General features: G+C 41.3%; 4 protein-coding genes across 4 annotated transcripts; all 4 read right to left on the reverse strand.

The window, feature by feature from the left end:
- Nucleotides 1–260: 260 nt before the first annotated feature.
- On the reverse strand, nt 261–4,012 carry LOC308135044 (guanine nucleotide-binding protein G(I)/G(S)/G(O) subunit gamma-5-like). The gene is made up of 3 exons (XM_080502919.1): nt 3,867–4,012; nt 2,234–2,380; nt 261–547 (listed from the first exon to the last, which is right to left on the reverse strand). The coding sequence occupies exons 1-2, from the start codon at nt 3,945–3,947 to the stop codon at nt 2,255–2,257; spliced, it is 207 nt and encodes a 68-aa protein (XP_080359045.1). The 5' UTR covers nt 3,948–4,012; the 3' UTR covers nt 261–547; nt 2,234–2,254.
- A 784-nt stretch (nt 4,013–4,796) lies between these two features.
- On the reverse strand, nt 4,797–12,961 carry ssx2ipa (synovial sarcoma, X breakpoint 2 interacting protein a). The gene is made up of 14 exons (XM_080503188.1): nt 12,838–12,961; nt 9,934–10,058; nt 9,600–9,763; nt 9,085–9,294; nt 8,296–8,406; nt 8,075–8,210; nt 7,929–8,004; nt 7,670–7,850; nt 7,439–7,586; nt 7,219–7,355; nt 6,537–6,710; nt 6,338–6,455; nt 5,304–5,439; nt 4,797–5,215 (listed from the first exon to the last, which is right to left on the reverse strand). The coding sequence occupies exons 2-14, from the start codon at nt 9,965–9,967 to the stop codon at nt 5,071–5,073; spliced, it is 1,770 nt and encodes a 589-aa protein (XP_080359314.1). The 5' UTR covers nt 9,968–10,058; nt 12,838–12,961; the 3' UTR covers nt 4,797–5,070.
- A 1,469-nt stretch (nt 12,962–14,430) lies between these two features.
- On the reverse strand, nt 14,431–20,223 carry mcoln3a (mucolipin TRP cation channel 3a; the record flags this gene model as incomplete). Its single annotated transcript, XM_080502997.1, has 12 exons — nt 14,431–14,571; nt 14,655–14,861; nt 14,982–15,104; nt 15,191–15,292; nt 15,418–15,567; nt 16,499–16,611; nt 17,172–17,271; nt 17,354–17,450; nt 17,679–17,760; nt 19,134–19,287; nt 19,375–19,542; nt 20,008–20,223. The coding sequence occupies 12 exons, from the start codon at nt 20,221–20,223 to the stop codon at nt 14,431–14,433; spliced, it is 1,653 nt and encodes a 550-aa protein (XP_080359123.1).
- Nucleotides 20,224–21,783: 1,560 nt separating this feature from the next.
- bcl10 (BCL10 immune signaling adaptor) lies at nt 21,784–25,882 on the reverse strand. The gene is made up of 3 exons (XM_080503185.1): nt 25,569–25,882; nt 24,367–24,655; nt 21,784–23,482 (listed from the first exon to the last, which is right to left on the reverse strand). Exons 1-3 carry the CDS (start codon nt 25,617–25,619, stop codon nt 23,076–23,078), a joined length of 747 nt encoding a protein of 248 aa, XP_080359311.1. The 5' UTR covers nt 25,620–25,882; the 3' UTR covers nt 21,784–23,075.
- Between the last annotated feature and the right edge of the window lie 1,011 nt (nt 25,883–26,893).

A 26,893-nucleotide genomic window follows, 5' to 3' on the forward strand; every position in this document is an offset into this window, starting at 1 on the left:
ATATACTGTATATAATTCAGGCCGAGATCAAAGATTAAACCATCAATACCTTCATCTTCAGTGTTACATCAACCATGACTAACAATGGACTCTAGTGGATTGTGCAACTGGCATAAAAATAGATTAAGTACTTTTTTTATGAGCAAAAATAAAATCCCAAACCTAAAAGCACATCACCTAACCTGTGTGTGAAATCCTCACAAGTCTGTTCAAAAATACTGCTGCGGTCTTTGATAAGAACAAAGAAGATAGAAACAAAGTAGTAAAGACTGTTTTTATTCCTTGAATACAAAAAAAGTCCTGAACAGTGATGACTAAAATAGAACAATAGAAAAGGCACGATAATTGACTGGAAAATCACACTGTGCCATAAAATTAAAATATGGTCTTCTTTCTTCTATGGTGGCTGGGAAAAAAAGGCTTTCTTCTTCTCTGGTGTGGATGTGACTCCAGTGTTGTACAGTGGAGGGATCCTGTGGCAGTAGGATGGCTTGGCATGAGGAGCAGTGTTGAGGTCGACTTTTCCCTGTAGCATCAGAACAAAGGCCTGCCAACACACACACATGCACAGAACAACAAAGGAAAAAGTGTATTCTGTCAGTAGTTTATGACTTAGTACTGTATTGTTATAGTGTTACAGTGTGAAAACAGTGCAAATACTGTAGATGCACACTTGTATGTGTAAAATATATGTAATGCCACATTTGGCCATTGGTTGGCAGCAGTGAGTCAATATAGTACCCACTTCTTCTGTCGGCAACATTTCCACAACATTTTCAAGTAAAAATGGAAAACTGCCAGTTTTTTTTTTCCTACTTCCTAAATGTTGTTGTGTAAACAGGCCCTAGTTTGTCAGATTTAGTTCTTTTGTTACTTCATAATGATCCAGAATGGTAGTGTGTCACTCAGACAAACCTTAAAAATGTACTTTTATCTTGCAAATGTTTTAAAATGTTAAAGACCAAAACTGCATAAATTCACAGTTAATTCTATTTCTTTAACAATTACAATCTGCAAACTGATGCGTTTATCATAACTATCCTCCTCATATTTTTACAAAATACATTATTACTAAATTCTTAACTGTGCAGTGTATTTACTACTGATGTGTTTTATAAAATGTTATACCTTCTTAAATTTCCATTTTTAACTCCGTTAAAAAACCCTGCGAGTCTTGTTAAATCATTTTGCTCAGTGGGGTGAACGTGTTCCTTTTAAACCTCAGAAAGCGCGACTCGGGAGACTCGCACAACCTTTGTTCTGGAGGTCTCAGCGCGCTCTGAAAGCTCGGCGCGATGACAGCACACACTTAAATAGCAAAGAGAAGAGCAGAAGCCTGAATGTCAGAGGTTCAGATCAGACTGATCCACCCGTCGCTCCATCTCCACGGACTTCTAATCTGGAAGCTCTGAAGATAATCTGCCAGCTTTAAGTGTGTCAGAGGCATGTGCGTCAAACAAATACAGTTTACTGAGTGATTTGTTTGACAGGGTCACGTGTATACGTAAGCTGTAAAGAAACCACAGCACTTAAATTTCCTCTGCGATCAATAACCTGGCGATCCAGCTCATCACAATGGTGTCTACTGTCTCTAGACATCCAACTACAGACGACGCTCCAGCCTGCTGAAGCTACGAAAACTATCAAATCCTTCACCAAATCTTTATGATCAAGCTCTATCGGATATCCACCTGCAACAGTATCGTAAAATTTTCATTTGCTGTGGTTCAGAGTATATGTGATGACAATGTATATATGTTTACAAAAAACCCTGAAATATATGAATGATTTCTTGAATTTTATTTTTCATTCAATGCGGGAAGACTCTTTTGCCTTCAGTTTGATGGATGAATTCTTGATAGGTGGTGAAAAATAAGTAGCTAAATGGCAAATACAGTATAAAGTACAAAGAAAACAACCCAAAAATAGTAATGTAAACTGATAAAAAAATGACCAAACAAAACAAATGGCTGTTTGCTTGGACAGGCAAAGAGTTTCTAAAATTGGTAAAATTGTTCAAAACAGGCTCAAACTGGTGAAAAGAGCTCAAACTGAAACAATCAAATAGAGCAACACAGCTTGACTGGTCAAACTGGCAAATTTATTAAAAATTATCCTGATTGTAGTTTTCAAATTTCGTCAAGTCAAAGAAGAGCAGTTATTTTGAAGTAGTTTCAAGGAGTCCATTTGATTTGGTGGAAAGTGGAGCAAATGTAAGCGACGCCGGCCTCACCATTGAACACAGTGGTTGGTTTCACAGGAAGGAGCAGACCTTCTGCGGCCTGAAGGGGTTGGTGCTGGAGGACACGCCGGTCAGCAGAGGGTCCTGCAGAGCGTTCTGCTGGCAGAACTGTTGGAGGTCAGCAGCCGCCTGAGAGACCTGCAGACACCGAGGGGGATTCAAACCGTTCTCACTCATCAAATCAAAACGAAACGGGACTGTTTGAGAAAAGGATTCTGGTTTCATGTGGGACAGCGTTTCCAATCTAAACGGTCATAAAAACCAGTTCAAAACTACTCGAATGAGGATTTGTGTCCGTCGCAGTATTTTAAAAGTTGCTCTGCACAGAGAATTCGCTGCGTTACGGTATTAAGGTCGCTCATGAAGGTGTTTATAAACTGATCACATAAAAGAGGGAGGAGAAACCCAAAATGGAAAAAAAAAAAAACTTTTATTGCGTTTTGAGTAACTGTTTACACGACAACGCTGCTCGGAGCCACTGGAAACACTCCTTTTTGAAAACGGCTCCCAAGGTGGATGTTTTTGAAAATGCAGTTTCCGTGGCAATGGGAGAAAACACACATTTTCTGAAACGCTGCCAGATTTGTTGCCCATTATGCACTTCAAGAAAAAAAAAAATCTAAATACAAGGTCAAGAAAAAAGTAGATGTTTTTAGATTATAATAGCCAGCGCATGTGACTGCTTCTACAAAATGCCTTGCAGGCAGTTTGATGAACTGGTTCGACTATCCTTCAGAATCGGCTTTGCTAACAAAGAAACTACACATGAGTAGCCCTAATACTCTATCATAGCATCCAGATGATGGTGTAGTAAATATACACGTTGTCCATTCAATTCCGTGAGAAACATATGCAGTACTATGGGACCTGCCATTTCTCACACATCTGCGGGGGGGGGGCAAAACAAACTATTCATCTCTTATTCAGAGGCTGAGAAGTTTTCAAATGATGGCTGACTGCAAACAGTCGTGTCTCAATAATCTTCCACTTCTGTTCAACGACATCAAAAATATACCTACATATAACATTTCTCCGACTTAACTTGTTTGGACAGCTAGATAATTCATACAGAATAAAAGGGAATAGTGCGTAGTGTCCCTTTGCATTCCAGTTATATATAAGCTACTGAAATCGAATGGTATGAGATCATTTCCATGGAATTTGATCGGACTCATGTTGATATTTATTTTGCTACCCGCTCTAATGTCGTATCCTTGCTTAACGTAATTTTATCTGCAAGTACTCAGATTTCTTTACTCAGTAAGTTTCACTGAGCCAAACCTCCAGATGAGTGAAATAACGAGGCGGAACTGACAGAAATAAAGAGGGAACTCACACAACAAGCAGGCTATTTTCTTACTGTGGGTGTGATTGAAGGCAGTTCGAGGAATGTCTCGCTCACAGCCTCAACTTGTTCATCTTCGGCTGGTGCCTATAAATCAGCTGTAAATAAAGAAAGAGTTCCCCCTCTGAGGCCAAACAACGCCCCGCTCCTCCGCCTGTTGACTCCGGCTAACTCCGCCGCTAGCCCCGCGGCTAACACGGATAGCGGAGCGGGTAACGGAGGAGCTTCTCTCTCACCGGGGAACGGGACCAAAGTGCGGGCGGGGAAGCGGGGACTTACTTTCACTCTGTTTATGCTGGCCTCGAAGCGCAGCTGCTGGACCACTTTTTTCATGGCCACCAGGTTGGAGGAGCCCGACATAGTTGCAGGAGTTCGGAGTGTTTGGAGCTGGACGCTGCTGGGTGGTGGACGCTGGAGACAAAAGCCCGGATGACGACGTCACGATTCCGACTGCAGCTCACGTAGACGGACATCAGGGGGCGCCAGATCGCACGCAACCAATAATTCCCATTTTTAATATTGGGAGAGCCAGTATCGTGAAAACTGAACAATGATGTCATATGTATATTTTTCTGATATATATGCGTTTGTATTTTTTCAAACTATGATTAGGTCATGTCTGAAACAATCTCTTGATAAGCAAATTGAAAAAAAATTGTTAAAAGCTGTAGTTATGTTTTTTAAATTATCTGAAAACAATTACATTTTCAATAATGCAAGAAGTTGTTGAACTGTTCTCAAAATGCCCACCTATTATTACAGGTTGCTTGCAACCGGGGGTGAACAAGTACGGTGGCACAGAAAGGTCAACACAACCACAAAACCATAACACAACAGCCAAATCCACAACGGAAGTTAACTCACAATGAAAGTGCCAGACGGTCAGAAGAACAGCCTTTGTATTGGGAGAGTTTAGTAAAACACTGCTGCTCAATGACTGTCATTACTCACATTAATTACTACTTATTGTAGTTGTCTTACTTACATTTCTCTAAATTCTCCTGTAAAATAGTATGGCAGAAGTTATTGTCCCCTGGTAACAAAGTATTTTCTTCCAACCACTGCACACTTGCGTTGAACCTTCTGGGCCACCGTAACACAAGGATTTTCACATCATTGTCTCACTTATCTGGTGTATTTATAGGCAAACACATGAACCATACTACTTAAAAACATTTTTATTGTATTAGTATACCAGAAGAGCAACACATTAAAATGCAATATCAATATAGACCTCAATCAAAGATCATTGTAAACAGTAAAGCTACTTTCAAGCTCACTAACATGTATGTGGGATTTGTAATAACAGCATGTCAGATAATGGCTTAAAATCTGTATCTTCAGTGTTAAAAACAAAACTAAAACAAATCCGATAAAGTGCTTTCTTGTTCGACCAGCTTTGGTGATTATCCATGGTAATGGGAGTTCTGCTACAAGTCGATGCGTGAAGTCCAACGTAAAAGGAAATTAAAATGTGGGGTTTTTATGTGAGGCTGTTCTCATCTTCATCCAGAGAGAAAATACTGAGATCGCTGTGTTGAACTCGGCTTTTTGATTTCACCAGACTATCCAGATCTTCAGCGGTGCCGGAAACCTGCCAGTGACCCCGGTTCGATTGTCTGGAGGAGCTGAAAACGGGAAAAGATTAACAATGAATGTCCGAACCGTGGAGCATTGACACACAACACGAGACACAGCACAGTATTTCAGCATCACCTGCTGTCTGGAGTGAGGCGGAGAGTTCGGTAACTGTCAGCAGGAGATGGCACAGCAGCACTTTGTGAAGGAGGGCATTTGGAGGATTTGGCCCACGACGCTCTCCCTGGAGACATCCTGATCTCCGGCTCACTTCCTGCAATGCAGTAGGACAAGAAGTCTTGGATCAATAGATACAAAGACGAGAAAAAAATAGGACACAAGTATTTGTATATTAAAATGCACTGAGCCACAGCTGCCAATGATACGAGCTAGCCACCCTCAGGCCATTCATCTATTTTATAAAGCATGGTCTGACAATATAATGTCATCACGATGAAGACCTCTACTTAACATAATTGGAAGGCGAATAACATTGGGGTGTTATTGGGACAGCTTCAGTGTGCAAACACTGCTCGCTAAGTGCTAACATTTAGCCTTGTATTTCTTTAGTATTTAAAATCTGATATAGTTGAAAAAGAATGGTTAAAGGCTTCAAATGGCTCGTAATAAATAAAATATATTGCGTGGGCAATGTTTCAATACATATCGATATATATTGAAGTGGACAGTCATACAAGGTATACAAATAATAATACATTTTAGAAACAACCATAAATGGTGAATTTTGTCTTATTTGGGATCTTTTTACTACTTCACTGAGAAAAAATTCTCCCAGGGATTAATAAAGTATTTCTGATTCTGAATTAGTTGCCAAGAACATCCTTAAAATCATAATTTTTGAACAATTCTATAGTTTTGATGTTACTATTGCAGGCCATAGTTGTTCATACAAAGTGAAGGACTGAGTAAAGGCCAGATGTTTTTCCATTTTCAACAGACATAATAAACCTGCACTGGTGAAGCTAAAATATGACCGATGAAGTGGTGAACTAATATTACAATACTATGTAGTAATGATTGTGTGGATTTGGAATTGTTGGTTTGAAAACATTGGAAGACTGTGAAATAAAAGACACATATGTGACTGAAGACAATGTTAATGATTGACTACAGACTGACGTCTGGAGACTGTGTGGACGACATTGACGTACTGATTGATAAGGCACTTTGACCGTCGGATAGGGAGCACCTCCTGCGGTCCGTGAATGGAGTCATGTTCAGGAACTGATTCTTCAGCCAGGAGGCGCGGTCCTCCTCGAAGGCTTTTTTCTGTGGACCACAACAAGATTCAACTAACTCCTATTACACTCTGAATGGAACTGGAGCGAGGCATCAAGAACACCTCTTCACCTCCCGGCCCAGGCGAATGGCAGCCTCCGTGAAGTTCTTCCTCTCCCTCTCAAAATTCCTCTTCTGCTCTTCGAAGAGCCTCCACTCCTCTTTCAGACGCTCCTTCTCCTCCAGGGTGTAGCAGTCGTGGAGGAAGGATGCCGTCTCGTCGTCGATCGACGTGTTCAGCTGTTGCTACAAAACCCAAGAGAAAACGCCAAATTTATTAATTTATTCAACATTTTGTATAGTCTTTCATACTGGGAATTTGACCTTGACTGTATTTTTGAGGGTTTTTTTCCCCCACTCAGTGACGCTTGAGCAAGAGGTCTTCAACTTGTTTGAAAGTCATTAATCTGCCTGCTATCAGCAGGGCTGCGTACATTTTGGAACAAAGGTCAGTCCGTCTAATGAGAAACTTTAAACAAGGAAGCATGTAATTGTCACTGCACTTCAAACAAAGGTGTTTCTATAATAACCTCCATCAAATGGCTACTAGCTTGACACACTTCAGGCATCATTTACGCAGAGATTGTGTGATACTAAGATTTGAAAACACAAAGCAGCACATCGGGAAAGCAAATATTTGAAACAGCTACGTAAAATGGTTCTGAAATGATGGTGTAGTAGGAGTCTTTGTAGATACAGGAGTCCGTTGATGAGGTTGTGAGCAAAAAAAAAAAAAAGCAAGGCCGACACCGACCTGTAGGAGCAGCTGCTGCGCGTGGATGAACTCTTTGCACTGCTGGACCTCCTGCTTCATCTTCTCCATCTTCTCCTCGTGGGTTTCCCGAGGCACCACCTCCTTGCTGGTGTCCATCTGATTCTGCACCTGAGAGACTGAACCAAGCGCATCACCAGCTCATGATCGTTTCCAGCAGCCGCTGTTGCGACAAAGAACCTCCCGATGGCAGAGTGCGTACCTTGGCTGTCCAGCTTCTCCACATGTTTCCTCAGTTTCCTCCACTGCTGGCGGATGCTGTTGGTGAGCTGCTCCCTGGCATGCTCGCACGACTGGTCCAGGGCTTCCCTGCTGCCGTCCGCAGGCTGATCCTCACCGTCTGACTCTCTCTGCACATTACACAGTGTAAACGGACGTCATTCTCGGAATGTTGTCGTATGAACGGGGCCTCGGGTTGTGTGTAATTCTAAACCTGCTCCTGGCTGTCGTCGGCGGAGGCTCCTCTGGCCGGGTGCTGTCGCGGACTCAGGATGTGGATCATCTCCTTCTTCATTTGCTGCAGGACTTTCTTCAGCTCGGCGTTCTCCAGCATCAGAGCATTCTGGCTGGCCTCGTAGTCACCCAGCAGGGACTTGTACATCTCGCCTTCGTGACTGCTCAGGAAAAAACATCCACGTTACCGTTCAGACGCAACGTGGTTAAGCGTGCGACAAGGTGGCGTCTCGCGGTACCTCATTGTGGTTTTTGCAGTCTTCCAGTGGCCCCTCCTGCCGTCCGACCGGCCCAGACAGTTCAGCATTTCAACGGCTGTTTTGGGACAAAACCGTCAGCTCGAGATCGAAAAGCTTCACGATGAACCAGAGACTCGTTCCCTTACCGAGCTTCTTATCCCGCCTGTCCATCAAGAGCTGGCTGAGGCGATCCTTGAGCTTGGCTGCTTCTCGCTCCTTCCTCTTGGCCTCATGGCTGTACTGCGAGGCGCGGCGAGCGATGATGTTCTGGAGCTTCTGAACCTGTCCGGGACGGTTGGTCGCATTCAAACATTCTGAAAACCAAACGCGACAGAAAGCGCCTGTGAAGCTTGAAGGGGGAATCTACCTCGTCTTTCTCCGTTTTCAAGCAGCTCTGCAGCGTCTTGATCTTCAGCTGCAGCTGCCGCTCCAGCTCGTGAAGACCCGACTTCTCCCTTAAGGACAATTCCAACTGATCCTGGAAGAAAAACGCACGGATGAAAACGTTTGATCAGAAATACTGTCATCAATAACAAAACAACAACACAACACAACTGAAGTAAGTTCAACAATTTGATTCGGCTGATGTTTACACAACATTTCCATTCCCTTTTCATTTCAAAAGGTTTTGTGTTTATGCTGCCATGTAAATTGCCAGGCCACAATGTACACGGACCTTCATTTGGATAAACGACAGAGCATTTTCAAAAAGCTTCCCATCCCCCCTTGTTACCATGCAGACAGAGCAATTTTTTTTTTCTTTGAAAAGTTGCATTTTCCTCTGTTTTCATGGAGATGGAGTCGGACGGTTTTCAAAAAGTTGTGTTTTACCATTTCCGTGGAGATGCAATATTAGAGCATTTTCAAAAAGTTCCACCTTGGGAGTAATTTTAGAGGATTTTAAAGCGAACCTCCAAAATGCAAAAAAAAAACAAACAAACTTTCCGTTTTCACTTGACAATGTGTAAACGGAGCTGAGAACTCTCCCGGATCTCATCACACCTTTAAGATGAAAGCGATTAAATATGTGGTGATTAGTCAAAAGTTAAAAATCTTATTTTTTCATGACAATTGTGTTTCGTTTCTCACTGAAAATTTTATACATTTCCACCTTATCCGAGCCCTTTGTAATTTAGCACCTGGATATTTAACTTGCCTTCAGTCTGGAGTTGCTGGAATGCATAAGCTCCAGCGTGTTGCTTTTCTTCAGCTGTTCCCTCTCCAGCTCCTCCAAACTGGTCATATTGCGCTTGTGGATCCGCAGCAGCTCGTACACGGCGTTGAGAGCCGGCACCGGGTGCAGGCCGGCTAGGCCCGGCGAGGAGGCCTCCATGCACGAGGAGGAGAGGCCCAGCGAGGAGAGCTCCTGCGGTACAAAAAAAGAACCCGTGTCATTGTTCTGAGGAGCTTTGACGGAGCGACTCCTCAACACACACAATATTCCTGGGTGTGACCAACACCATCAGTGAAAGGGATGAAAGGAAACCCGACCTCACGTTCTCTCCTCCTGAACCCAAAACATGAATACTTCAATTGACCGTTGGCTAAAACCCGCCCCCTCTACCTCAGCTCCGGAGAGAAGCATGAGAGCTGGTGACACCTTTAATGTTCTCTGGGCTATTCAAGTCATTTAAGATTAATTTGACTGCTCAAACTGATGCGTTTGCTGACCTGGTTGATGTAGGAGACGCAGTTGGACACATTCTCCTCTGTGCAGAAGGAGCTGATGAGGCTGTAGGAGCTCTTGGAGAGGGGCAGCGAGCCCACCGACATCAGGTTGTTCTGTCTGGACGGGGACATGCTCACGTTCGAGATGCTGGAGATCTCATAGTTTTCTGAAAAACACAAGGTGGGGTTAAGAAAAAATAGAACCGTGATGTATCGAGGAGCTTCAACTGGGTTGCTGCGTGTAGAATGGGAGCAGAGATGTGGGCCAGCTCGCACAGGGCCCCAGAAAAAGCTCCTGAAATAGTTCAGCCACCGTGTCCTACTAAAGGAAGATTACCCATAGATGTCTCGTTCGTCCACCGCTCTCCCATATCACCGGCACATCTGAGGCTGAGGGGTCATGAGTCTTCAGCGAGGAGGAGAACGGGGGGGGATCTGGTGGAATCCCGCTGGAACGGCTCACTGCAACAGAACATCGAGCCGTGAGACACACCAGCGATACATTATCTGGACCTCATCCGCTCAGGATTTACTGTCAGAACTGTGCCAGCGGGGGGAGAGATTAGGGCTTTAACCGGAGCGCCCCATTGGCTATTGGAAGCAAAACTGTTGAGGTTGGAGTGGGGGGTGGGGGTGGTGGTGGGAGGGGTGGAGGGTGATCCCAGCATCCAGACGAAGGATTTCTAAAGATCACAACGAGAGCTGTGCTTGTGCCTCAAATGGACGACGTATCACCGTACTTACAAACAGGCTGAACCAGATACCCAACTACACACACACACACACACACACACACAAACACACACACACCGCTGGCTGCACTGTCCTGACATGTGTTCAGATCGAGGCCGCCGGGCCCAACGCAGGGAGGAAACATTCTGTTCATGTGCATTGAGACCAGGATCTGAAGCTCAAGTTTGTCTTATCTTGTAAACCAGAAAACACACTACTTTTTATCTGTAGAAACAGTCTGAGGCAGTAACGTGTGTGTCATTTTACACTTTTTCAGCAAAACATAACAGAAAGGACATTTTCCTACTTTTTTCCTATGTAAATCATACCGAACCAGGTCATAGATTTAAAAAAAAAAGAAAGAAAAAAAGAAAGGAGCTATTATTAGAGCATCTATTCTGGATTAACCCAGAGAGACTGGAGTGTCCATGCAACACACAGGTTACACGGGCAGACAAAAACAAGTGTGGCACAACATGTGGAAATCAAGCTGGCAAAGTCAGTCTGAATAGATCTCTCATGCCAGGTTTCATGCCAAAAACACTGATAATGACACATAAATTGTCTTTCTCCAGATTGGCCCCGTTTTTAATCTCATCTTTCTCATTCGGGAGCCACATGCAGCCCAATTCTATCTCGAGTGGACTGGACTGGGAAAATAGTGCCATAATAACCTTAAAAATTTAAGCTTTATAAGTCCTTCTATGTAACAGCGTAGAGTACACGTGATGAAAATGTTGATATTTTCACACAAAACCAGACAATTACGACCGGAAATGCCGACAATCTCAATGCAAAGTCAATTTTACTGAAACCTTCTGAGGCTACTTTCATGGAAGCATCTCCGAAATCTCAGCATTGTGTTCGTTTAGGAAATTTGTTACATTTTTTTTTTTTCTTAATGTCATCTTTGATGTTTTTTACAATTTGCTTGACCGTTTGGTCGGATTAGAGCCTTTTGCAGGCTGGATTTGGCCCTCATCTCTGAAACACATGATCTAGTTAATTTTTTTTTTAATCTTGAAATGAAGCTGGACAGTTTTTCTGACTTACACAAATCTTGGCGGTTTAATAGTTTGTCTGAGAGCAGAAGACAAAGCCACCTACAGACCATCACCTCTTAACCTTTTCTGACAAACGTATGAGCATAAATGTTTCATTTATGAGGACGACTGCAATTGGTTTTTTTTCATCTGTTCTGTAAAAAGCATTAACCAACTGCCACCAGTAATTAATATAAATTATATATTAACAGCAGCTTGTGTTGCTTCCCAGTTGCCTCAGATCCTGGAAGTCTGGGCATCACAACCAGTCGATCCACACAATGCAGCCTTTTTTTTTCTTCTTCCACATGACTTCCACGACAGCCCTTTTTGCCCCGGGCTGCCGAAACTTTGGTTACACTCACAGTAGAACGTGGGCAAGTCCTTGATCCAAGCAAGAGACGAAAACAGGCATTACCAAGGATAAAACAAAGGTCAAAAGACATCCATTTTATTGCCCTTCTTTTATTTGAGACAGTTTTATTGCCTCAATGTCACAGCTTGTATCCATTATATTCTTGATTACCTCTCTTTTATAACTTTTTAAATCACAACGTTGAGTCTCATGAGGCTGCCCGTTATGAATACAATGTAAAAGAGCCACATTTCCAGTAAAACAAGCCTTTTTTGCACACTCTTGAAGGTATAAATCAAAAAGAAATCCCTCATGTTTAAAATCAACAAGCTAAAACATGACTCTTTTCAGGATTATTTTGGATCACATTGGAAACTTTAGTAAATAATCTCAGTGTTTTGTGATATGATTCATCGCATTAAAACTGTTTTTGTAACTTTTCAATGAGAATGATAAGTCTCGTGAAGCTGTCAACGCAATTGCTAATAAATGGAGTAAAATTTAACCAGTTTGTTGTAAATCTGGTTCATGCAAAAACAAAACAATGCATATTTGCACTTGCATACCTAGAGTTTAACAGAAGAAAAACCTCCCAGTAATCAGAACACTTTGTTTTACTCACCATCTACCTTGTTTAAAATCAAGATGACATTTTCTCATATGGATCTGGATTATTTTGGATCACACTGGAAACTTTGTAACAAATATCTCCATTGTTTTTGTGACATATTGACTAAGTCGTCATGTGTTGCACTGCTCTATTTGTACCTGATTTATGAAGATCTGTTAATCTTTTACAAAAAAGCTACAATACTGCATGTTTGATACTTTAATCTAGACTGTACCTTTCGGGATTAAACCAAGATTGTAACTCGACCTCTTTAACCGAAAATAACATCCTTTATAATAAGTATTAATTATTTTACACTTCACTCAGACTATTCAAATTGCATTTTCAACATTTAAGGTACACAATTGACCACATTTAATGTAAAACAAAGCAGTTTGGGTTGAATTTCTCTGGACTTTGCTCCACCTGTGTGTAAACGGATTAGGATTAGGAGCAGGAACGAACCCTGTGGGGAAAGAAAAAAAAAGAAAGAAAACTCACCTCCTCGGAGGGTAAAACTTCAAACAGTCCGCTCGTTTCCAGGTTGGAGCTGAAAGTTAATAAATTATTCCTGGTTTCAGTCACATAAAGCTCAACCACGGTTAACTCGACACACACAAACACACTCTGAAACTGTGAGTGGTGCTGCAGCTTGTTTATAAGTCCAGCCCCCCTCCCCGCCGCGAGGCCTACAAGCCGAGCGCTGATTGGACGCCGCGTTGTCATGATAACAGTAAACGGCCCGCACGTTGGCGGTGGACGTGGATTTTAAAGAGAAGCCGTCAGGTGTCGCCGTCAGGTGTCGTCACGCGGAACAGAGGCGCCCCCGCGCGGCAGCACAGGGGAAACGTCACACACCGAGACCGTATACTCTTATACATTAATCTCTATACCAGTAAACATTATGGCATAATATAAAAGTACATGAGTAGAGTGAATAGAGACGTGGACATATGAAATTAGACGCATAGACATATATAAAAAGACACGAAGCCATAGCAAAGGGGACATTTAAACATATGTAAGTAGACCCAGAAATCACATTCAGTATAAGTGGACATATATGAGTAGACACATAATGGTATACTACAAGTAGCTATACAAACATGTAACAGTAGATGTAGATATATGTAACGAATAAACTAATGTGTTTGTGAGTCTACTGTTACAAAATATATTGTTAAAAATGATTCCTAAAACAGAAAAGTTATTGACAATATTTATTTGTATCTTCATTCAGACTTTGAATGGATATTTTATATCATTCCTGTACTTGGTTGTCATCATTAATTCTCAGCCAATTTTAGATAGTTTTAAATTAAAAGTTCATTTTTTAGAAGGATTAGTGAAACATAATAAAACATGATGAGTAAAATCTGAGAATCTGTACTTCAGTCTTTAGTTCTCAGGAGATATTATTTTGATATGTAAATGGAGGCATATTTTGAATGTATAAAAATATAATTCACCTTTGAATAAACTTTGAGTATCATATATAATAGATATGAAACTTATCTGAATTTTCTGTATACTCACTCTGATCTTCACAATATTAATTAGGCTATACTTGTTTAGATTTATAGAAATACCATTTTATTTGATTTGTAGCATATTTCAGATTCAGGCTTCTCATCTGTAATGTTTTATTTTTTGTAAATTGCCCCCCATTCTAAATTGATTGAATAGCAAACAAACCAAAAATGTAGCATTTTACATTATTGGGCCAAGATGATTTTTGAGGGACTTTTGTCTGAAAGGGACTGGAACTATTAAATGTCTTTAAAAACTCACTTTCTTCTTTATTGGCAGAATTTGTTGGATGTATCTCATTTTTAGGTTTCTCCTGAAATAGATACAAGTAAGTACGTATTCGTTTCATACCATGAATATACAGAACTTATCACATTAAGATCAAACTGCAGTTTTCTTGGGTGATTTTTATGATCAATCCAGCAAATGCAAGAAAAAGTATTACATTTAAATACAAAAGCTGAATATAACATCATGAGGTTGTGAAGTCTTTCCTTCTGGAGATATGGCACTTTATAAATTACAGTTTCCAGTAAACAAAAGCAGAAGCTACATCTTCTGGTTTCATCCCAAGCATCCACATGGAGACACGCAGCAGGTCGGCAGCCCGTCGTCAATCTGGTATCTTCCAGAGTCGGGTTGATCTCTGCACTCTGCGATGAAGGCCTGGAGCTCTGACACTGGTTCCAAGTCCTTCTGGTGGTGCTGAGGAAGACAAGGTAGAACCCTCAGCTTTAAGGATAGATGACATTCTTGCAAGATGCTTGGTGGGTTTTTCTCAGACTGACCTTGATGGTTTCGTAGGTGTCGGTAATGAGCGCGATGAAGAGACTGAGCACCATGTAGATGAAGAGGGAGATGAAGGAGTAGAGGTAGAGCCTGCTGAAAAGCCACACCATGTAGGTTTTGCCCCTAAGGTGCAGGAAGGTGGCGTACATGTCGTCCCCATTGATCAGAGAGAAGAGGCACTCGGTCACCTTGGCGAGCGTTCGAAACTGGAAGGAGAAAAAACATTTACAGACGGATGGAAGATAAGTCAGAGCAGCTATGAGACTTGGAGGGATTCAACAAACCGCATTCATGCTGAAATATTGTCCCGGTTAATGATTTCAGACCTTGTCATGGTAAGGCCCGAGTACGATCCAGCCACAGAAGCAGTACCCGAGGTAGATCATGACCACGCAACTGCAGAAACGGATCACGTTTGGCAGCGCGGCCCTCAGGGTCAAGATTAGAATCTGAAGAACAACCGAGGACAGACGGTTTGCTGCAGTTGAATTTGACTTGTACATGCCGCGTGAGACTGTTTCACTGAAGGTCTTACGTTGTATTTCTTGAAGAAACCAAGGTAACGAATCACACCAACCCAGACCAGCATGGTTGCCGTTCCCAGCAGGATGCTGCAGACGTCGTAGTTAGTCAAGAACTGCCAACAGAAAAGAATCACTAAAGTTCAAGCTGGAGTCCTAAATGATAAATACTCCATAAAGCTCCTTTTTCCAATATCTTATGTCTGGAAGGTGCAATACAGGATACAAAAAATTAACAAACCTTTGTTTGGATTGCAATTTTCAGCACCGATCCGGCGATCGTCAGCGTGTCGCTGACAATGATGAGGATGTACCATCCATTCACAAACTCCAATCTGTCCGACCAGCTTACAATTTTATTGTAATATGCGTGGAAGAATATGTTGAACTCCTGCACATGTAAACAAATTTACAGAAACAAAAGATTACAGACACACTTGATGGTAGATTATATACTGTATTTTCTGGACCATAAGTCACACTTTTTTTTTTTTTTTTTTTATTAGTTTGGCTGGTCTTGGAATTTAAATTAAGAAGCAACCTATGCTAAAATATAACGGTAGATATTATCTGGGACCAGTAGATGTCACTAAGCAAGAATGTTGCTAGAGCGTCACAGAAAAACCTCCATTACTATGGTATTTGACTGACAGCAGGAATGATGTTGCCAAAGAGAAACCATAACTCAGCAGAATTTAATCTATGCAGCAGAAAATGTAAACAGAGTAGCAGAAAGAGTTCACAGTGTGTGAGATACTTGTGAGGTACGGTACTGGAGAAACGCAGAGAAAGCAAAGATGGGTGAAAATCCAAAGAAGAATTCACAGGAGGTTGCAGTTACATCTGTGCACAACAAATAAATACCTCTATACAGCAGTACAACTTTTAATTTTTTCCTCTCAATGATGCTTTTTATGACATACGTGCCTCAGTCTAAAAGAAGTGTAATATTTCCATTTAAAGTAAACCTGAAATTTTGAAGAAAAAATGAATAAACAACATTTTTAGTCACGTTCATGTTTTATGCTGCAGCGATATAAAAGGAAATTAGCAAGATGACAAACTAGCAGTCCTCCATCACGTCTTACAATACCGATTCATACCACTAGGTGGTACAGTAAGTGACTTTGGAAATTTCTATAACAGGATATCAGAGTGACTTACTACGCACAGCTAGTGCACAAAAGTATGATTAACTAAATTGACAATGTACTTTTTAATTTAAAAAAAAGAAGAAAAAAAAGACACAAACTTGTAATTTCATGACGACCATTCTGGAGATTGTGTCGGTGCAGAAATGTCCCGCGTGTCCAGTAACTTACGAACTGGAGCTGGACGCCATTGATAACCGAGCGTGTGCAGAGGACGAGGGAGGTCAAGCAGGCGAGGATGACGACAGAATCGAAGGACAAGAGGAGGTAATCGTTCTTCCCATCTGGAAACCAGAACTGGAAGTTAGTTGTAGAGTTAGCATTTTAGCTGCACAGTCCGAGACCCTTGTCTTTATTCAATCAGGAGGATAAGGAGCCTTTTTTTTTTTTTTTAATTGTAAACACTGCAAGCCTGGAAACAGAAGGTGAAGATAATTGTTTTCTTATTTCTCAGTACACAATTCAAACCTTCTAATAATCTAGTTTATTAGCCTTTATGAGGCTGGGTATAGTAGCAGTCTCACCAACTACTGATTAACACCAGGGTGACTGACACAACATTAAAACAATCCCCATCATTTGATGTCTGGAGCTTTTTAAATCAGTCGTCCACCTGCTGGTTGTTGGTTTGTTCTGGTGTAGTTTAATAAGACGTTGAGATGAAAACAACAAGCGGTGAGTCTCTGATTATCAACTCTGTCACATCTCTTCTAATTTACCTGTTTGCAAGGAGAAATTTGGCTTAACATTGGCTGAAACTGAACAATGATGAAGAAATAAGAAATAAGAACCGCCTCTAAACATACTGAACATAACTGTAACTGTTACATGAGTCCAAACTTACAGCATCCCTCCACGTTCCAGTCTTTGCACTCATAAATCCTCACATGATTCTCCACATCGACCTTGATCCTCCCGCTGTGTGCGCGGTTATCAAAAACAATCTGTGTGTCAAAAACAAGGAAGAGCCAGGTTGGTGAGACATCCAGTTCATGCTTGTTATCTGCGAGAACGGGTCTGACCCACCTTGACATTGAAGTTGTAGCAGTCGGGGAGCTCGTGGTGTCGCACCGTCTGCAAGTTGATGGTTTTCAGAGTGAGGTAGATGTTCACTGATAGCAGCCTGCACACACACACACACGCACGCACGCACGCACGCACGCACGCACGCACGCACACACACACACACACACACACACACACACACACACACACACACACACACACACACACACACACACACACACACACACACACACACACACACACACACACACACACACAAAAGTGCGCATCAGCAGACTGCACTATCACCACCGAGCGGGAAAACCTGTATTTTCAGTCCGGTCACCTTTTGAAGTCCAGAGAACAGTTGACTTGTGTTGGCAAGCTGTTGTCATCCAGCCATTGCTGTGGGTATATGGAAACACAGTCTGTACGGGGGCAAAGAGGCCACGGGATCAGAATCAAGCCCATTTCTTCATATCACTATATACCACAGTGGTTTCAGTGCTTCCTCTTTTCATGTCTGCATTGTGAATATTTTCCAATCCGGTTATGAATCAGCTTCCATAAATATCTATTACAGGAAACCTGGATACAACCCACATTAGCTAGAACAGTACAGATATGTTCCACGGCTGCGATTATTTACCAGTTTGTTAATATTCTAAAGGACACATTGTGTGATAGTTATAAAATGATCACCAGAATGTGATGATATGTTTGAGTACTAATGCTGCAGAGGTGTCAGATGAAGTTTGCCAGCTAACCAACGAGCATTACTCCCAAAACATTATATTAATTTAAGGAAACAAATCTTTAAAAGATACTGGCAAACTTAATTGGTAAAATGGCAAGAATAACTAAAATCAATAGAAAAGGTAAAAAGCGCATATGGCCGAAATCACAAAAAAATAGTAAAACATACAAAAGAAAGTGAATCTGCTTGAAACTTATAACATTTTGTATAATTAGCAAGAACAACCTAAAATATCTAAAAATACTAGAAAAGGTGAAAATGAAATCACCCAGAACTGCTGAAATTAAGAGAAATGTTCATTTGTCCCAACTTAAGATAAAATTCTAACTGCTAAAATTGGCTAAAATTGTTAAAGCCATTTAAACAATCAAAATTGCTAATACTACTAAATACATACAGAATGGCATCAACATTTAGGAATGCCTAAAATAGCTGATACTATAAGAAAATGCATAATGTGAAAATTGCTAAAATTGCTTGAAATTGTGAAAAAACAGTCTATAGAAGGTGAAATATCTCAAATGAGCAACATTTGTGAAATACATCAAAACATGTTAAATAGTTCAGAAAAGTCCAAAATTGCTAACATTTAAAAAGAAAATAGGTTACATTTCTGATAATGATTCAAGAACATACAAAACAAAAACAGTAAATTCACCAATATTTCTAAAAGTCGCTAAAATGGTTTAAAACAGCAAAAATACAAAAAAAATTTAAAAAAGCAAAACCAACTAATGAGGCTAAAATTGCTAAAACTTGCAAGAATGGCTCTAACAGTAAATTGTTAATTCCCTTAAAAAATGGCTAAAATAGCTAAATCTACTTAAAAAGGTCAAAATCAAAATAGCCAAAATGACTAAAATTGCTAGAAAATGGCAAGAACAAGTAAACTTGCTACAATTGCTAAAACGGTGAACGAAATTAAAATGGCTAAAACTACTAAATCTATTTAAAATGGTTACAGGGGGAAAAAATAGGAGAATGAACTCTACAGTTAGACTTCAAGCACAGAAGTAGTATACTTAGAGTATCTTGTGTTTCTACCTTTATCGATATGGGGGTCGATGTTGAAGGTGTCGTTCCCGGGGTCGATGTTGCTGCTTCTGTAATAGACTTGGCAGATGGTTAGAGGAGTGTATTCCCCCTCAACCTCCTCATACGCAAGATTACTCACGGTCAGGTTTTGGAGATTGATGTACTAAAAAAAAAAAACATAGAAGAGTGACAAATATTTCAGGCGGCTAAAATCACACACAAGATGCGACAAAATGTCAAAGTTCAGTACCCTGTTGATAATGTGGTGGATGTGATCGTAGACGTCTGTCTTAGTGTAAAGTGCGTAGTTTCCCAGTGTGTGGTCCTTGTATCCTTTGAGAAACAAATGTCGAAACGTCATCTGACTTTCGGCTTTGAACGTGACCATCATCTCGTTGCTCAGGCCAAATGAAACTAACTGAAAAAAGAAAAAGGGGTGAGCGTGTAAGGCAAATAACTAGCGACTATCTGTACATACGTAAAGGTTACGGGATTTTGGGGGGGATTTCTAAGAATTTAATGTGCTGCAAAAGATCAATTGGCCCTCGCTTAATTTTTCACAACGTGGTAAAAGTACAGGCAAAACTAGCGTCATTATCAGTCCTTCATGTTGGAAAAAACAAAGGGATGGAGGTTACAGTGGCTAATATTAAAACACAAAGCATTTTATCAATATAAATATAATTTTAGCAATACCACTGACTTAGTGAGTCACTCTAGTATCTAGTCTGTTCTAAGCCTGACGAAAGAAAAAGTGTACCAGCTATTTAACACAACAATACAGTAACTCCAGAGGAAACACTAAGCTGCTCGAACTCAAACGTTCCAGACAGGCGACAGTGAAATCCTTCACAGAGAAGTAATGACATATAATCTGCTCTACCTGGGCCGTGATGATTGCGATTTTCAGTATTTGCAGCAGGAGTTTCCAGGGCTTCCGGCCCCGGGCTCTGTACTTCTCACAGGGGTTCATGAAGAAGTATTTCAGTCTCCGTCTGAGATCCTCCACAGCTTTAGAGTCCTTGGCGTGAGCCCTCCATCCGCAGTGGCCGTTCCTGTCGTCCGGCCTGGGGGCCATCAGCGGGCCCGAGTCGTCCATCGCCTCCATCCACAAAAGATGTTTGACAAACTTCTTACTTTCCTTTCACTATACATCTGAAATCTTTCAGCCATTCCAGTCATACTGATGTCTATCAAACTGGTTCGCCTGCTTGTGTCACTCTTTTCTGTCTCATCCTGGGGTACATACCGTGCTACAGTAATGTAGAAAAAAAAAACCCAAAAAACCATGGACATTGTGGACTGTAGGATTTTTAACCAGTGAAATCAACATTATTCATGACGTACAGATGAAATGACGGACCTACCTGCCTGCGCCTGCTGCACACCGGTTGCCCAGAAATCACTGAGCAGGATCTCTCTGCGAAGACGATGGTTATCTGCTCACCGCAGCAGCTTCACCACAATGACAGTCACTCCTCTGTGTCACTCTGAGCCTTTACACTTTTTCCATAAGAGACAAAATAACAAAAGCCCCGGGTTACAGGATCCTCCTCTGTACACGTCTTCCTGATAAAAATATGAACACATTCTCCATTTGCAATACATTTTTAATGTACATTTTGAATAATGATTTAAAAGATACTTTTGCTTGAATGAGTTGTTTCCCAACAAACACCAACAGTCTATTTTCTGACATGGGAACCTGTAGAACCACCTAGTGTTGAACACTGGTACTACAAGTCTCAGGACATATTTATGTTTTTTCTGTACATTTGACCATCTTTAGTTGTGTATTTTTGCCGTTGGTTGACACAAAGGCTTTGCTAGAGTGAAAATGGCACTTTTCAAAAAACACTCACAAAGGGCACAATGTTTTTAAGAGTGCAAACGTTTCTGAAACAAGTACTACATGAGTAATAGCACACGTGTATCATCAATCATGGATCCAAGAGTGATGGTTATGTTTAATACTTCTCAAACAAAGTATATAATTACTAACATTTACCACAATATCATCTGCATACATGGAAACATATTTCTAAAATACTCCAAATACTGAGGTGGTTTGAATACTATTAAAAATATGACTGTTTAATGGAGCGTGATTGTTCTCTGTAGAGATTCAGGTGTGGTCGTACAACAACAAAAAAACAGCAGCCACTAGTGGCAGGATATGCAAACTACATTGTTTTCAGCATTTTTGGTGTTTCTGTACATACCTGAAATTCAGAAATTCTGGTTTCCAGTTGATTGTTCTTGTTTAAATGGGGTCTAACTAGTAACATTTCCACTAATTCGAGCCTCATGCAGGAATGTGCTGCAATGGGAACAGAGTTGTGATCCAGTCCAGTCTGGGAAAGATTGTGTTGTTTCTAAGTGCATAGTTTATAACGCAGTGATGGATCTATAATTGAAGAGTTGAAGTCACTATCCTAAAACACTACAAATGAGTGACGGTCTCTTCAGTTCACCTAGAACAAATTTAAAATAGGCTTTTTTCCCCCCTCAAATTTGATTTTTCAAAATCATGTATTTTCAGAGAACATTGCAACATAATGAATGAACCTTCTATATCTCTGCTGATGTGATAAAAAAACAGCTAAATATTAATTTTCCTAATACAGTCACCAATAAAGAATCACAAGTTGAATTCATACATAAAACCTTTAGTAAGAAACAGATGATTGTACATGACCAGTGAATAAAGACAACAGTCACATAGTTTTCCCACATTGTGATTCACAAATCATGTAGTGATGGGGGGAAAATAGAAACATTGATAAAAGCATTTTAAAAGACCAAACTGGCTCATTTTATACACAGACACGTTATATGCCCAAGGAGTCATTCCAGTGTATAAGTGTTTTATTCTGTCTGCAACTAAACCACAGCTGCCATGATTTTAATAGAAGAGTAGAAAATGTTTGCCAGATGGAGAAATGTGAACATCTTGAGTACTATTGTAAAGTGTCGGAAGAGCTATTACGTATTAAATAGTCCATCAAAAGAAGGACTTGCATTCTTTGTTTAGGAAAAACTAATAAAAAAAAATAAAAAAAAATCAACATAATGGAAAGAAACAGTAACCATGAAGATCTCAAAAGACACGGTTTATTTTTTTTTTTTTTTGGGGGGGGGTTAGCAAACAAGCCTGTCTGCTCTTGTAATGTCAAATTGAACCACTAGGTGGTGTAGTGAGTTAATCCATCCACAGCCCCCCCCCCAAAAGAGACTAAACACCAAGCAACCAAAACACACTTCCAAAACTACAGAGTGAGGACAGACTGGAGGCTACAGCGACTCAACGCCTCCACCAACACACAAAAGAGGTGATCACACACGCTATTCAGCTAAGATTGACAACACAGCGGTGTAGTGATTCGTTGTTGCCGCCTAATGCATAAAAGTGGGTAGATACTACCGTCAAAGTCAGTGGCATCCATTGTGGAAATGCTACTTTAATGTCCTCTAGCGTCTTTTCTGTCCAGGCTGCAAATCCTAGTGTGAGCACCATGTTCCAACGCCAAAAGATGCAAATCTCAACACAGTGATAGCAGAAGCGAGAAGGACCCAGTAATGCAGAAACATAGAAAAGTCTGAGCAGAAGCGAGAGCAACCTGAGGGCAGCTTTGGTTGAATCTTTAAAACGAGTTTGATTAGTCCCACAGCACAGTTAAGCCTTTCTAGCATCTGGTCTGTCCCGGTAGTGAGACTGAGGGGCAGACTGGATGCTCTAGTGCTACCAAATACAAAAAAAATAAAATTATATTACTTGTAACTTACATATTTTACCTTCAAAATTGCTTCACGTTGTCTTTGAAAAAAAAAAAGTTTTTTTCCTGTTTAACTTGAGAAATGTTAAAAGATACAGCTGATTTTTAAACATCTTTTGTGCTTTTTTTTTCTTGACTGTGCTTGTTTGTCTCTTTTCACTGCGTCACAACCGTCTCAGAAGATGTTTTTATGTGACGTGGGGGTCAGCGAGCGCGACCGCAGCGGCTGGAAGTTGGGATCCCCGCCGGTGCTGGTGCAGCCCGGCGTCCCCGCGTCCAGATTGGAGGGAGACTCCACGATCACCTCGTCCGGCAGCGGGGGCGCACCGGGGTCTCCGGGCCGCGGCAGGCTGGACGAGGCGGTGCCTGCGGAAGCCACGCTGGCGCCGGCCACAGAGGCCAATTCGCCGCCCCTCTGTAGCGACGGCAGGGTGAGCGAGGTGCCGAGGTCCGAGGCCGACGGGCTCTGCTCTCCATCGGGGTGGAAGAGCAGGGTGGAGTTGTGCGAGAAGGAGGTGGGGAGGTCGCTGGTTGAAGTGGGAGTGCTGAGGGTGGCCTGCCTTGACGAACTGGATCCCCCTGCTGTTTAGTGACAGAAAACACGACTTACTTTTACAGAAGTGACTGTAAACTAGCATGCTAACCTCTGTAGCCACGCCAAACAAGAATAATCAACAAACTATTACAAAACAACAGACGCTGCACATCTAAGACAATGTTTTCAAGTGAAAAGGCAAAACTTTAGTTGGGTTTTAGATGTTTGAAACCGTCCCAACGGGGAAAATTAAACTTTTTAACAACTCTCTGCTACATCGGATAGTGAATAGTTCTTCTGTGCGAATAGATGGACAAAAATAACAATGGTGGCCTCCAGTGTCATGACTTCTTGCCATAGTAAGTGTTTATAGCATGATGTTTAAGGATAGACTGGTTAGCACATTCTTCTCCCCAAAAATTCCTCATACTGTGGAAATATTCATATTTTTTAATAGTACTTGACAATAAACCTTATCCGCATGTCGCTAATATTGTCGTCTGTGCATGTTTGTGGTTATATTACAAAAACAACAGCACCCACAAGAGGCCTAACTTTGTAATTTTCAGTGTTTCTGCTGCGTAAACCTTTCTGAAAACGATAAACTGAAATGTGTAAACACGGTCTAAACCTCTTAGCTATTGGTTCTAGCATGCTAATCAACTGGTTAAAAAATATCCGGCCCCATAATCGGACTTTTGACCATTAACACAGTGTTTATAAGGAAGAAAAACAAACAATAGTGCTAAAATCCATTTCGTGTAATCAAAAGTAAAATTCTTTGGTGTGTTGTGCGACATTTCTTCTGGGATCAGTCAAGTCAGTAAAAATATTATACTAACAAATACAGATGTAGCGCAATATAAATGCTAAATTCCTTTCAAAGTATCTAAAACACGCCATAGGTCTAAACTGGGTTTGTGACTCTCACCTCTGAGGGATTCGATCTTCTCGTTCTTGGCCTTCTGCACCTCGTCTGTGATCTTGGTGATGATGAAGTTTTGTGAGCGCATCTCGCGGATGGAGTCGACCAGGCTGTCCAGGCCGCGGGGGTTCTCGGCCAGGATGTCCAGCAGCAGGCCCGTCCTCTTGGACTGCGTGGTCCTGCAGCTGATGTCCTCCGCGTCGTCCCGGGTCAGGATCCTGCGGGAGCGCAGGAAGTCCAGGTGCCGGTCGGCCCGGATCCTTTCGCAGAGGTAGTGGCGCATCCTGGTCAGCACCTGGAAAAAGTGCCATAGTCATGAAGGAACTTACTCGACGTTTTTGTGATCATCTGGATCAAGATCACAGCTATGAACATACACAATGTGCTTAATCTCTGCATCCACTGAATCATCTCTCATAAATGCTTCATCTAAATTGAGATTGCAGGAGGCTGAACACAATTTCAACCAACTATGGGCGAAGGCAGGGACAGATCACAATCTGTCCACCCTTTGTGGTCCATGTTTGAGCTTTAAATTCTGCCCCTGCGACATATGTTTGACATATTGCCCCTCATGTCAATAAGGAAAATGTAATGAATAATTAAATTAACAGATTGTTATTGTCCAGCTGCTTGCCCATCTTGCAGAACAACAGTTTACTATGGCCGTTGTGAACATATGCTGTAGCAGTTTCCTACATCTACATTGCGATATTAAAAGTCAAATTTTTGAAAAGTTCCACCTAAGAGCCATTTTCAAAAGGTTTTCAGTCACTCCGAGCACTGTTGTCATGTAAATGGACCCCAAAACGCAACGAAAGTTAAGTATTTTAACTTTCACAGTGACGTCTCGGCAACGGGAGCCTGAATTGACTCACTACTGACACCCTCAGCACAAAGGTGGTATTACTTCAATTTCACACGCTGCCCTTTTAACAAATCCACAAGAAATCAGATATTATGAATACATCCGTGTAAAACAGCTAAACATTTTTACTTATGCCATGTGTTTTCCTCCTTTTTTTTTTTTACATGAAAAACCCCCGTGGTGTGGCCACACAGAGGGTGTGGTGGTCTATTTCCTCCTTCCACGGGCCTTCAACGCCAAAGTTTCAGCACAAATCCATTCGACACCCCCCCCCCCCCCCCCCCACCTCGTTGGAAAGCTTGTGTATCTTCTTCTTCTCCCACTTCATCCCGATACTCACGTCTTTTTTAATCTCTGCCATTTCGTCCTCGGTGAGGCTGGGGGCATCCATCCTCCTCCGTCCAGGTATCGAATCACGACAAAGTCAAAGTTAATCCCCGCCGAATTAAATGAACCCGGAGTGCCTCACGCGCCGAGACGACTCATTATCTCCTCTACAAATCAACCTGTGCCTGCCGGGTTTTTCGTCTTTTCAAGCCTGGGGGTGGAAAAGTAGAAATCCCCGGACTTCCTGATTGTGTCGAGGTTTGAGTGCGTCGACGGGAGAAGAGAGAAGTTCACTCGGTTTTTCACATTCACTCCCGCACCTGCTCCCAGAGGCTGAACCGGGACGGCAAAGTTGATTCTCTAAGCCGAATCATCGCCACGGCTCGAGGATATGTTGATGAGGGGGGGGGGGAAGCAATGTTTTAATCCCAGAGAGCGCTACAGAGTGACTTCTCTGCGTTTCCCACACTACATACAGGTAGAGAGCTGGGTGCAGTTCCACCTGAGCTCCGCTGGGTGCCGCTGTAGCGCCTCCATACATATAAAACCACTCATTTAAATACAAGAGAGTTCAGGAAATATGAGCCACAGGATGTAAAAAATATAACTTATGGAACGTGTTGTCTCTTCAACCTTTATTATCAATCATATAGTTTCAAATGAGTCTGAAAATTTTAATCTTTCTAAACTAGAATGCTTTTTTTTTACAATTGAATTTTTTTCATATACATTTTCTACTTCAAGCGTCTATACAACATAATACACATAGAATCACTGAAATATTAAAAAAGAAGAACAGAAAGAGGCTTGAATAAACGTATAGATAAGTATAAAATGAAAAGGGTAGGGTATCTCTGTAAGGTTAGCAGTGCTTATTTTTCTCTATTCATTTCAAAGACGACCAATAGAAGCATAGTTCCTTATGAAAAATGTGAACAATTCCTTTTAATATATCTCTTTTTGAGTATATAGAATTTTCTAGTCATTAAAATTGTGTTGATGGCCAAATCATGAATGTAACAGGCATACCAAATATAACTACCATTAATCTCAAAGTCATGCTGTTCTTGTGAGTTTGTAAAAACGTGCTTTTAGTTGTTATGGATCAACAAGTTTGATTTTATCACAATCTGATGCAGGTTTTTCTGTCATTATGGCATAATGAAAGCACGCAACAGTCACATGATTGAACAAAAGAGCATCACAGCAATGCATATGAGTAGTGATTAGCACCTGCTGCAGGGGTAAATAGTGGGTAGGTTTACTAGTGCAGCAATTCACAAAGATGTTACAGAACAAAAAAATTGCGCAAATCTGTATTGCATAATATCACCAAGA

This window comes from Blennius ocellaris, assembly GCF_963422515.1.
Source record: "Blennius ocellaris genome assembly, chromosome: 10".
Taxonomy (NCBI): domain Eukaryota; kingdom Metazoa; phylum Chordata; class Actinopteri; order Blenniiformes; family Blenniidae; genus Blennius; species Blennius ocellaris.